This window comes from Syngnathus typhle, linkage group LG11, assembly GCF_033458585.1.
Source record: "Syngnathus typhle isolate RoL2023-S1 ecotype Sweden linkage group LG11, RoL_Styp_1.0, whole genome shotgun sequence".
Taxonomy (NCBI): domain Eukaryota; kingdom Metazoa; phylum Chordata; class Actinopteri; order Syngnathiformes; family Syngnathidae; genus Syngnathus; species Syngnathus typhle.
Window position 1 is genome coordinate 1,102,831 of NC_083748.1, and position 12,297 is coordinate 1,115,127.

At 53.3% G+C, this 12,297-nt stretch overlaps 1 protein-coding gene across 6 annotated transcripts; it reads left to right on the plus strand.

Moving 5' to 3' along the window:
* Positions 1-7,243: 7,243 nt before the first annotated feature.
* On the plus strand, positions 7,244-12,093 carry sdc4 (syndecan 4). Of its 6 annotated transcripts, none has more exons than XR_009716275.1 (6): positions 7,244-7,626; positions 8,629-8,726; positions 8,850-9,847; positions 9,916-9,953; positions 10,114-10,622; positions 11,014-11,149. XR_009716275.1 is itself a non-coding variant. In XM_061292230.1 (5 exons), exons 1-5 carry the CDS (start codon positions 7,537-7,539, stop codon positions 11,163-11,165), a joined length of 681 nt encoding a protein of 226 aa, XP_061148214.1. In that variant the 5' UTR covers positions 7,272-7,536; the 3' UTR covers positions 11,166-12,093. The 6 variants fall into 6 exon arrangements, 1 of the variants encoding a protein (XP_061148214.1); XR_009716276.1 differs by having other exon boundaries at positions 7,245-7,626; positions 8,639-8,726; XR_009716277.1 differs by having other exon boundaries at positions 7,246-7,626; positions 9,643-9,847.
* Positions 12,094-12,297: the final 204 nt, after the last annotated feature.

Below are 12,297 nucleotides of genomic sequence, written 5' to 3' on the forward strand. Positions count from 1 at the left end.
ACTCCCACACGTATAAACCATCCCACCGGAACTCGGCAACGTGAACTTAGGTTCCGGGTGAATTATGTCAACCCACTACACATGCCCCCCCAGAATTCACCCATAGTCAAAATCCCCGCGCCGGAAAGGAACGACAGCCCGACCACAGCGGGTGTAGGTGGCAGGGGCTGGCAGGGGGTCAAGGGTAGGGGGCGCCGCCGGAAAGACCGCTGGGCTGGACGGTCGCGTTGTCGGTCGGGCAGGGGGGAGCTCGGTCAGGTCGGAGGGGCGAGGCGCTGGGGGGCGTCCGCGGCGTGGGGCCTGCGCCAATTCCAATGTCCGGGAAACATCCACGTGGGCAGGCTTAATCCTATCAACCGAGATAGTCTCAGGCCTACCGCCGATGTCCACGACCATGCTCTTACTCCCGTGCTGCCAGACCTTAAAAGGCCCGTCGTAAGGCGGACGCAACGGCCCGCGGTGGGCGTCGTGGCGGATGAACACAAAACCCGCCGAGCGTAGGTTGGTGGGCACCCGGGAAACAGGGGTGCAGTGCCGTGACGTGGGGACAGGTGCGAACGTCCCGGCAACTTCCAGCAGGGAGGACCGCTGCCCGGCCGCCGACCAAGGCGTCGTGGCGTCTGGAATGAAGTCCCCAGGAACTCGTAGTACCTGGCCGTAGACGAGCTCAGCAGACGAGGACTGCAAGTCCTCCTTAGGGGCCGTCCTGAGGCCCAGCATGACCCAGGGAAGTCTGTCCACCCAGTTGCCATCCACCAGACTGGCGCGTAGAGCAGCCGTCATGGAGCGGTGGAACCGCTCGCACAGCCCGTTAGCCTGGGGGTGATAAGCGGTGGTGCGGTGCAGCTTGACGCCCAAGCCTCCAGCCACCACATTCCAGATCTCGGAAGTAAACTGTGCACCCCGGTCCGAGGAGAGGTCTGAAGGTTATCCAAAGCGCGCGACCCATGTGCCAATAAACGCCCGGGCCACGTCAGCAGCAGGGGTTCAGGAGAGGGGGACGGCCTCAGGCCAACGGGTCGTCCTGTCCACCATGGTGAGGAGGTAGGTGAAACCATGGGAAGGGGGGAGCGGGCCCACAAGGTCGATGTTGACGTGGTCGAACCTCCTCTCGGGGACAGTGAACGGCTCCAACGGGGCCTTGGTATGGCGGTGCACCTTCGCACGCTGACAAGCCACACACGAGTCGACCCAGGCCCGCACGTCCCTCTTCAGCCCTTTCCAGACGAACTTCTGAGCCACCAGCCTCACGGACGCTTTTCTTCCAGGATGGGACAGGCCGTGTATCGCCTCAAAGACAGCCCGCTGCCAGCCGGCAGGGACAAGTGGTCTAGGTTGGCCGGTGGAGAGGTCGCACCACAGCCTGACTCCTGAGTCGCCAACCGCGACCACCTCCAGACGCAGCCCAGTGTCAGAGTCTCTGAGCGACTGGATCCCAGGATCAGAGGCTTGGTCAGCACTCATACTTGAGTAGTCGAGCCCCAGCTGAACCGTGTGGACGACCGCTCTAGAGAGGCAATCGGCGACCACGTTGGACTTGCCGGCGATGTGTCGGATATCTGTGGTGTACTCAGAGATAAATGACAGCTGACGCTGCTGGCGGGCGGACTACGGCTCAGCCACCTTGGACATAGAGAACGTGAGGGGCTTGTGGTCGACGAAAACCGTAAACTCACGGCCTTCCAGGATGGAGCGGAAATGGCGGATCGCCAACCAGACGCCGAGTAGCTCCCTGTCGAATGTTCTGTATTTGCGCTCCCTAGGGACCAGCTGGCGGCTGAACAAGGCGAGCGGTTGCCAGGCGCCACCAACCCACTGCTCAAATACAGCACCAACTGCGTAGTCAGATGCGTCGGTTGTGAGGGCGACCGGGGCTCCAGGCGACGGGTGGACCAACAAGGTGGCCTGGCACAGCGCAGCCTTAGTATCCTCGAAAGCTTTGATCCTCTCGGGGGTCCAGTCGATGTCCTGGTTGGGGGTCTTACCCTTAAGGGCCTCATACAGTGGGTGCATAATGTGGGCCGCCCAGCGTATGAATCGGTGGTAGAACGTAACCATCCCAAGGAACTCCCGGAGCCCCCGGGCCGAACGTGGGCGGGGAAAAGCGGAGACTGCTTCCACCCGTGTCGGGAGGGGGGTGGCCCCATTACTGCCGATGAGATGCCCAAGAAACTGGATCGACGGCACCCCGAAGACGCACTTCGCCGGGTTAATGATCAGGCCATGCTGGTCGAGCCTTGTGAAAAGGGCCTGCAGGTGTGCCGCATGCTCCTCCTCCGAGGAGCTGGCGACGAGGACATCGTCCAAGTAGACGAAGATGAAAGGCATGTCCCTAAGCGCAGAGTCCATCAACCGCTGGAAGGACTGGGCCGCGTTTTTCAGGCCGAAGGGCATCCTAAGAAACTCGAAAAGCCCGAAAGGAGTCACCACCGCCGTTTTAGGGATGTCAGCAAGGTGCACCGGGACTTGGTGATAGCCCCGCACTAGGTCCACTTTGGAGAACAGGCGCTTCCCCGCTAGATGTTTCGAAAAGTCCTGAACATGGGGGACCGGGTAGCGGTCGGGCGTGGTGGCATCATTGAGGCGGCGGTAGTCGCCACACGGGCGCCAACCACCGTCCGGCTTAGGCACCATGTGGAGTGGGGAGGCCCACGGGCTGTCAGAGCGGCGAACAATACCAAGGCGTTCCATGTTGGCGAACTCGGCCCGAGCAATCGTCAGTCTCTCCGGGTTGAGCCGTCGGGCCCTAGCGTAGATGGGGGGCCCTTTGGTCTCGATGTGGTGCTCGACCCCATGTTTAGCTGTGGTGGCGGCAAAAGTGGGCCGTGTAAGGCTGGGGAACTCTCCGAGGAGTTTCTGGTACATGTCGCCCTCGGAGAGCGAACTGGAGAGACTCACATAACTCCCCTCATCGCGGACACATGCGAAGGAGGAGAAGGTTAACGCGTCCACCAGGCGGCCGTTCTTAACATCCACGAGTAGTCCGTGGGCGCACAAAAAATCTGCGCCAAGCAGGGGGAAGGAGATGTCGGCAGTGACAAAGTCCCATGTGAAACGCTGACCCCCGAAACATACGTCCACAGTCCTTGTGCCATACGTCCTGATGGGGGTGTCGTTGGCGGATGTTAAGGGCGGGCCGTGCAACCCTCCAGCGGCGGCGTCCACTGTCGCTTCTCTGGGCGCCGGTGTCACAGAGGAATCTGCGACCAGAGAGGGAGTCCTCAACGAACAGCAGCCGGTTCTTTTTGCCTGCGGTCACGGCCACTACTGAGCGCAGGCCTTGGCGTTTCCCGTCGTGTCGAAGTTGCAAGGGGAGCGGCACCTTTTAGCCTTGGCGCCAAAACGTGCATGGAAGTAGCACAAACCTGTGTTGGTGCGGCTGTCAGTTGCAGCGCGTCCTCTGCCAGGGGAAACGCCAGCGCTCGGGGACGTGTAGCTGCGTGTTGGGGCCAGCACACCAGGGGCAAAACGCTGGGTGGCCAAGTAGAAACGGTCCGCTTCCTCCGAAAGAGCACGCGGCTCCGTAATGGTCGTATTTGCGAGGGCCGTTTGGACGTGCGGCGGCATATGTCGCAGAAACAGTTCAATGAAAAGAAAATTCGGCTCTTCCCCACCCAGCAGGTTTAACATCATCTCCATGTGTTCAGAGGGTTTGCTGTCCCCCATGCCTTGAATAGCAAGCAGGCGCCGGGCTCGTTCGGATCGCGACAGTTCAAAAATCCTGAGGAGATAAGCCTTGAGCCCCGCATATTTATCCTGGGCCGGAGGGGAAGTGATGAAACTTACGGCTCTGGCCGCGGTGGAGCTTCCGAGTGCCGAGACAACGTGGTAGTAGCATGTGGCGTCATCCGTAATTCCCCGGAGGGCGAACTGAGCCTCCGCCTGTGCGAACCACGTTGCTGCAGAAGTCTCCCAAAACTCAGGCAGCCTAAGGACGGCGGAATGCGCCATGCCGTCTCGCTCGGTATTCTGTTCAGTCCCGGAATCCTCAGCGGGACTGATGTCAGGGTCACCAGTGTGGTGTGCAAGGACTGGAGTCGGAGGCGGAGTGATAAATGACGGTGCCAACGGCAGTTGTTTTAATGACATTTATAACTTGCTTCTCTCAACCACGGGCCGACTCTTTTTCCTTCGAGATCCTAACACACACTACTCAAACCGGAAACTCCCACACGTATAAACCATCCCACCGGAACTCGGCAACGTGAACTTAGGTTCCGGGTGAATTATGTCAACCCACTACAGCACAAACAATGAATAATAAGGGTGATGAATAAATAATAAATAAACAAATACCGTTTTTTTCCGTGTATAGTGCGCCCCCATGTATAGTACGCACCCCTAAAAATGGCATGCTGATGCTGGAAAAAAGCTTGTACCCATGTATAATACGCACCCAATTTTTATGAATTTTTTATTTTTTTTTTTAAGTCCCAATGATCGTCACACACGCAGGGAGGCAATGGGTCCCATTTTTATAGTCTTTGGTATGGTCTTAACTAGGCTGGATGTAATTTTTTTTGTTGGCGTTGATTTCTCCGACTGCCCGTAAACGCACCACCGCGCTCCGTGCGCGCACGGGACAGCAAACGAGCAGGTGATCGAGCAAGCGTCTGACACGAGAGCATTGCGGTCGCATGGAGCGTGTTTGAAAAAATAAAATAAAAATTTGTACCCATGTATAATGCGCACCCCAGATTTTAGGACAATAAATTAGTTAAATTTTGCGCACTATACACGGAAAAAAACGGTAACACAATAAATAAGAGGAGCAAAATGGAGCAAGTGTGCATACAGCAGTCAGAATATAGCGGAAAAGTACAGGACGCTACGCAGAAGGGGGGAGAGAGCTCAGGACCCTAACAGCCTGGAGTATGAAGCTGTTGGTGAGTCTGGTGGTGCGGGAGCGCAGGCTCCTGTACCTCTTCCCAGAGGGCAGAAGATCGAACAAAGAGTGAGCGGGGTGACTCACATCACTCTCAATCGTGGTCGCCTTGCGGGTGAGATGGGAGGTGTAAATGTCTTTCAAGGAGGGGAGTGAAGCACCAATAATCTTACCAGCCGTGTTCACTATGCGCTGGAGGGCCTTCATGTTGTAGTCAGTGCAGCTACCACCCCAAACAGCAATACAACTGGAGAGGACGCTCTCAATGGTGCCATGGTAAAATGTAGTCATGACGGCCGGAGGAGCACACCCTCGCCTGAGTTTCCGCAGGAAGTACAGGCGGCGCTGGACCTTCTTCGCCAGTGATGCGGTGTTGGTGGACCAGGAGAGATCCTCACTGATGTGCACCCCCAGGAACCTGGTGCTGCTCACTCTCTCCACCACAGCACCGTCAATGGTCAGCGGCAGGTGTTGGGTGTGACCCTTCCGGAAGTCAACAACAATCTCCTTGGTCTTGTTGACGTTCAGCAGGACCTTGTTGTCCTTGCACCACGTGGTCAGAAGGTCAACCTCCAACATGTATTGAGTCTCGTCGCCCTTGGTGATGAGACCCACCAGAGTACCTGTGTCATCTGGAGGAGGCCAAACGATGGATGGAAGCCTGCCTGGAAGAAGAGCTGCCCACCACCACAGAACTGGAGGAGGGCCTGAGGAATGGTGTCTACCTTGGCAAACTTGCTAACTTCGTTGCCCCAAAATGGTGACCATAAAAAGAATCTATGACAGGGATCAATCTCGGTACAAGAGTAAACACAGTCCAGTGGCTCAGGGCCACGGTGTCAGTGGGTCTACCTAAGATATTCTACCCAGAAACGACAGATGTGTCACATTTTTTTCATTTGCACATATCTATCCGATCGCGCAACTGCAGCGCACCGCCGAACGCGCAACCGTAGCGCGCCGTCCACCACGCAGCTGCACCGCGCTCGTCGCATTATTGTGACAGAACCGTCGCTGAAATTTAGAAAATATCGTTAAAGTCCTGATGTACTTTCCAAAATTTAAGTGGACCTAAGTGCGCCAGGCATCTTAATTTTGTCCGATCGCGCAACTGCAGCGCACCGCCGAACGCGCAACAGTAGCGCGTGGCCGACCGCGCAACTGCACCGCGCTGGTCGCATTATTGTGACAGAGCCGTCGCTAAAATTTAGAATATATTTTTAAAGTCCTGATATACGTTCCAAAATTTAAGTGGACCTCAGTGCGCAGGGAGCTTAATTTGGTCCGATCACGCAGCCGCAGCGCGCTGGGCGCTCACTGTCCCATTGCTTTAAGAGCGTCTTTGTGTTTTAGGATGGCTTTACTGCTCCCACTTGCTTTCTTTGGAGGGATGATTAGGGGTTAATACAATCCTCAAAGTAACGAAAATACAATAACAACGGACAGAGGCGTAGCCATGAATTTTTCCAGTAGGGGCGCACGCCCACAGGAAAAAAAATCTAACATCACCCACGCCGTTCGCTGATTTTTTCAAACTCCGATTTGTTCGTGAACCAGGACGTTCGAAACCTAGGTTTGACCATAAAATAAATAGATGCAGCTCACTGACAAGTGCCGCTATTTCAGCTAATTTTAGAACAGTCCTGCGGGCGACTCATGCGTTCCTCACGGGCGACCTGGTGCCCTCGGGCACCGTGTTGTGACCCCTGCTTTAGATGAATAAAACGGCTTTGAACAGAGACCTTACGGAGGCAATGAAAAAAAGGTTCTCCAGCCTTATGGCAGGAGGTGCTAGTGACCCCGGGACGCTTCATGCGCCCACCTGTAGAATAAGTGATCTTCAGTTCAAATTTACAGTGAACAACTGAGGAGCAGTCGTCCATTTATTTCGTTTTACATTCCTTTCTTTTTTCTTTTTTGTTTTTACATTTCGATTCCACCTCCGGCCCTCCCTGTGTGGAGTTTGCATGTTCTCCCCGGGCCCGCGTGGGTTTTCTCCGGGCACTCCGGTCTCCTCCCACATCCCAAAAAACATGCTTGGTAGGCCGTTTGAAGACTCCAAATTGTCCCTAGGTATGAGTGCGAGTGCAAATGGTTGTTTGTCTCTGTGTGCCCTGCGATTGGCTGGCAACCGGTTCAGGGTGTACCCCTACTGCCCGATGGGGACTAAGCGGTTCAGAAAATGGATGGATGGATGGATGGATGGATGGATGGATGGATGAAAATGAAAATATATGCACAAAGTCTTTGTAACGACACCCAATATCGCAAAGGTCAAGAAGTGCGAGCAAGGTCAATGCGCTTGAGCGTTGCTGGATCGCAGGTCGGATTGAGCGGAGGCGTGACCAAAAGGTTCACGTGACAGAATAACGGGAAATGAAGGCGGTGACGTAAGATGCTTGTTGGCCGCTCATTGGCGGAGAGCCGCGAGGGCACAAGCTATACGCGAGGCATCAAACGACAGAGTCGGTAAAAGTCGCCCGCCAAAGTTGACAGGACAAGAACAAGAAGAATAACAACAAGACCAAGAAGAATAACAACAAGAAAAAAGAGAACAACAAGAACAAGGGTTCCCTGAGACTCTGAGTCGAGGTCCCGCAACCGTTGCTTCCTTTTTGGCTCGCCGTTGAGAAAATTGAAAGGCATCCTAAATGTCATCTTTTGGAACGTCGGACAACCTTTTGGCTTTCGGCCTCTTCATCCTTTTCCCCACTTGGTTCTCGAGCGTCGCCTCTGAGTCGGTAAGTCAAGGTCGCTCTCCGCGCGCCTTCTTGTTTCTTGCCTTTTGTCCGCACTTGTTTCCCCCCTCGCGCCCTTTGGCTGGGAACGTTGGAAAAGCAAAACAAAGTTTACTGGTCGAAGCTAAGTGCTAAGTTCCTTGTGGCTGACGGCGACCCCGAAAGCTCATCGAATCACGGGCGAACCGAGCAAACGCCGTGTCCCTTATTCGCCGCCCCGGCACCCGCCCCGACTTTTCAACAACTTTAACTCTGGTTGGGAGCTGGGAGCTGGTTGTTTGGACGTGCGCGTGTATGCTATCATTCCGTAATGAGTCCCTGGGAGGTCTCCGACTCACTTTTGCCCCCAAGTCACGTCAGCCCCCAATACCTTGTTAAAATCTGGACGTGCGTCTGAGAAGTCAACTTTGACAAACTTCAAATCAAGCAGCGAATGTGCGTGCGAGTTTGAGTGACTACCGTTTTTTTCCGTGTATAGTGCGCAAAATTTAACTAATTTATTGTCCTAAAATCTGGGGTGCGCATTATACATGGGTACAAATTTTTTTTTAATTTTTTCAAACACGCTCCATGCGACCGCAATGCTCTCGTATCAGACGCTTGCTCGATCACCTGCTCGTTTGCTGTCCCGTGCGCGCACGGAGCGCGGTGGTGCGTTTACGGGCAGTCGGAGAAATCAACGCCAACAAAAAAAATTACATCCAGCCTAGTTAAGACCATACCAAAGACTATAAAAATGGGACCCATTGCCTCCCTGCGTGTGTGACGATCATTGGGACTTAAAAAAAAAAAAAAAAAAATTCATAAAAATTGGGTGCGTATTATACATGGGTACAAGCTTTTTTCCAGCATCAGCATGCCATTTTTAGGGGTGCGTACTATACATGGGGGCGCACTATACACGGAAAAAAACGGTAGTGTATTGTCTGTGTGTATGTGTGCGCGCGCGCGGACTAGAACAAATGTCAGCTATTTCCACATATGTGATCATGTTAAAATTTTGAGATGTTTGCAGTGGAGCCTAAGCCTAACCCCCAAACGCCAAGCAGGATGCCATCCACACCCATACTCCAAGAGGCCCCCGCTCCACCCCCCAACTCCAGGTAGCTTAGCACTGGCGATTAAAGAGTTGCAGCACATTCTTTGCTGGGCCGTTCTTCCTTGTGCTTTCCTCCTTTTGAGTTCCCTCCTCTCTCCTTGTTCTTTCCGTGTGAATGTGACCTCAGCTGACCCCGAGCAGCTCTTGAGAGGATTTTGCACACTTGAAAGTGTCTCAACGGACCACGTACTGAGGCTCTCAGTGGACATGGATCCCTGTCTCTCTCACACATGGCTGGAATGCGGACACCATTTCGTTGCGACTTCCCAGGCCCTCCTTGACCGACTGATAAACATTTCCTGCGACTGCCTCATCACAGCACTGTGAACGGCGATGTTCCGGAAACGTCTGGAATCAGGCTGAAATAAGGCGAAGCCGAATTTGGTGTTCCCGTTCTCCATTGTGGTGTCGCTCTTATCACATCTGCGCACGAATAAATGTTTTTGAATTGCGTTTGTGGTGCAGGGCAAAGTCACCAATCCGGCAAATGTGCGTTCGTGTGTCCGTAGCAGATAGCTGGCGGCCAGACAGGCCCTCACCGCCGGACCTTGTCTGCCTCTTGTGTTGTCACCGTGCACGTTTGCCATGCGGGGGCACCCCAAAATGAGTGCACCGCGTTTTGAGGGTATTGAGCTGCCCTGCTTGTGAAGACGAGCGTATTCACGGTTGCCGCTGGAGAACCTCGGCGAGACGTGTTTCATGTCGAAGAAGCGCAGATGTCGGAGCAAAGGCAGTCTGTTTTCCCAGAGAGCTCCAAATTCAAGTTCACAAAGGAAAGCAGTGCTTGGACGGAATTGCCAAGAGAGCCTCCAAAACTCTCCTAGGGGTCCCATCGACGTTCTTATCCGCTTAAGCAAAGTCCTTGAAGCATTTGATTATGGAAAGCAACGCTGCCCGACAACATTCCCATGTGCCAGCAGACGAGGGAGACGGAGACGTGGATGCCTCCCATGGCCATGGAGAGCCTCCAGAACCACCCGGGGGAGTCGTCAGGAGACTTTGGCTTCACAGACGACAACCAGGAAGACCAAGACCAGACGGTGAAAGACTACTACGAAGACTCGTACAATGACGAGGAAGATGAAGACTACGAGGATGAGACGTCGGGGTCGGGCGACGCCAACGGTTTGTGCGCGTTGCGGCGGCCACGCTCAAAGCTGCAAGCACAATCCTAATGATGTTTTTGTCCACAGAGAGCAAGAGCGGACGTGTCTGGTTGCCGCCCACCGAGGTAAGGTGCCCATGCCGCCACCGGGCGCGCAATTGTCATGGGCCGGAATCGGGGCGGCTTGAAATAGTCTCGAAGCCCCTTGGACGTCCAAAGTCAACATCGTTTCTCTTTTCTCATTTTCCTCATTTGGTTGGTGTTTTACTGACTCCATGGCCACCAGGGGGCAGAAACTGCCGGGCCAATGTGCACTTTGAAAGCAAACGGCGCACATTTGTTGAAGACGGTGTTGAGCAAACCAAAACGCAACCGAAAATGCCATCATGGGGGAATTGGCCTCTCTGTGCTCAAGTCGGCTGGGCAAGTGAAGCGCGTCTCATTTGTAATGTTGACATTTGGAATGAAAAGCCCCAACAAAGTGAGACCAGCATTCTTCGGCGGTGACTTCAGGCCGGCGTCTGTTGAGTCGATCGCTCGGATTGCTGAGAGATCGGGATGCCCCCTAGACTCATGCCAGTCCTATTGCCATTTGCCAGCATCCCAAGGCAGACAACGGGATTCCGGAGCGGTCTGGCCCTGCCGTCCACCACGACCCAGAGCCGGAGACTGCGCCGGACGACAATGAGATCCGTTCGGTGCGCAACAGTCCTCGCCTGGGCAGCCAGCTTCCGTCCAATGTGCTGATGTCACACGCCGCTGAAGGCGTCTTCACCAGGATGGAAGTCCTCGCAGGTGAGGCTTTCTCATGTGCCGCCATTCCCCATATTGTCTGATGTGAGACGCTTGTATTTAGAAAAAATGCCAGCCAGCCGTACGAAGCACATTGTTTAAAACTGCATTTCCTCTTTATGCTCCACTTTTTGACACTTTCATTGGTTAAGTATTATCTGTTAAAATATCTCCTGGTTTCCAATCAATATCCACCAATATTTCTATGCTGCTATACTTTTCAGACATATCGCCCAGCCCTACCTGCACCTCACACCCATACAGTTTCGAGGTATTAGGCTATCTTCTGGCATGGGCTGGAGAATTGTCAGTTCTGAACATAAGCCACTGGGAAGTGCTAATATAGGTTTTAGAAAGACAAATAGTGATGTTTTGCTTGTGCTTTTGCTCGCAGCACTAATCTGCGGCGGTGGGGTGGCCCTGACGGTAGCGGTTTTGCTTGTGGTGCTGCTGCTTCACCGCATGAAGAAAAAAGACGAGGGAAGCTACGAGCTGGTCAGGAAGCCCATCTACACAAAGGCCCCCACCGCGGAGATCTACGCCTAGCCCCTCGACTCACCTCGTCCCTTATTTATTCGCTGCACACTAGCTAAGTTAACGTCAGGGCCATGACCAGAGGCGTAGCCAGGAATTCTTCCAGTAGGGGCGCGCGCCCACAGGAAAAAAAATCGAACATCACCCACGCCGTTCGCTGATCGCTAAAACAACATCCGGGTCCGGGAGGCAAACGGTGAATGGATAACATCGCGCACATAGAATAGCGCAGGCACATTCGCGCAAGACCGAAAGAAAAAAACGGCATGAAAATGAAGAATCGAAAAAGCGCGATTTTTTTTCAACCGGGGCGCAGGGAGTCCTAACCGGGGCATCGCCCCGGCTCGGCTACGCCTCTGGCCATGACGCTCAGCTGAATTTTTCTGTTTGTTTTTATCGCCGACACAGCCTTTGGGTCGATGAGATCGTTTCTTCCTTTCAAATATTCCAGTTTATTGTCTTCAGATTTGTTTTTACACTTGCCACCTTTGTAGAAAAACAGATTTTTATATTTGTATACACACTACACATACCGTTTTTTTCCTTGTATAATGCGCAAAATTTAACTAAATTTAACTTGTCCCAAAATCTGGGGTGCGCATTATACATGGGTACAATTTTATTATTATTTTTTTTTTTAACAAAATCATGGTACAACAAAACCAACAACAGGACTGACCGACAAAGACGTGGAACAAAAAGACAGGGTGACATTACCAAAGACAGGAACAGAAAGCAAACAGACATCATGACAGTAACACATGCAATGATCCGACGGTGAGCGAGGGGCAGACAGGACTTAAATACAAAACACGTTACGTTGATTGAGGTGACACAGGAAGGGAGGGGCGACGCGAACAGAAACTATGGCAACCTAGACACAAAGCAAAACTGGGGACGAGACATGACAAATCTCCCTCGAAATAAAACTTGAAATCACCTTTCTTCTTGTTTGTTGTCAATCGCGCATCGCATTCAGCCATCCTGCCCAACACACTTAGTCCGTAAAATTCATAAATGACGACACATCGTTTGATGCGATGGTGCAATCCTTGATGGTGTGTTATTGTCAAATATTGTTTGTTTTTTAATCTCCATCACGGACCGGACGTCATACGGAGGCAGTATGACTGCGCATGCGCAC

Coding starts and splice junctions, on each gene's coding strand:
- sdc4 (XM_061292230.1), top strand. CDS start 7,537: ATGTCATCTTTTGGAACGTCGGACAACCTTTTGGCTTTCGGCCTCTTC. Junction 7,627..9,642: donor CGAGCGTCGCCTCTGAGTCG/GTAAGTCAAGGT, acceptor ATGTGCCAGCAG/ACGAGGGAGACGGAGACGTG. Junction 9,848..9,915: donor GGGGTCGGGCGACGCCAACG/GTTTGTGCGCGT, acceptor TTTTGTCCACAG/AGAGCAAGAGCGGACGTGTC.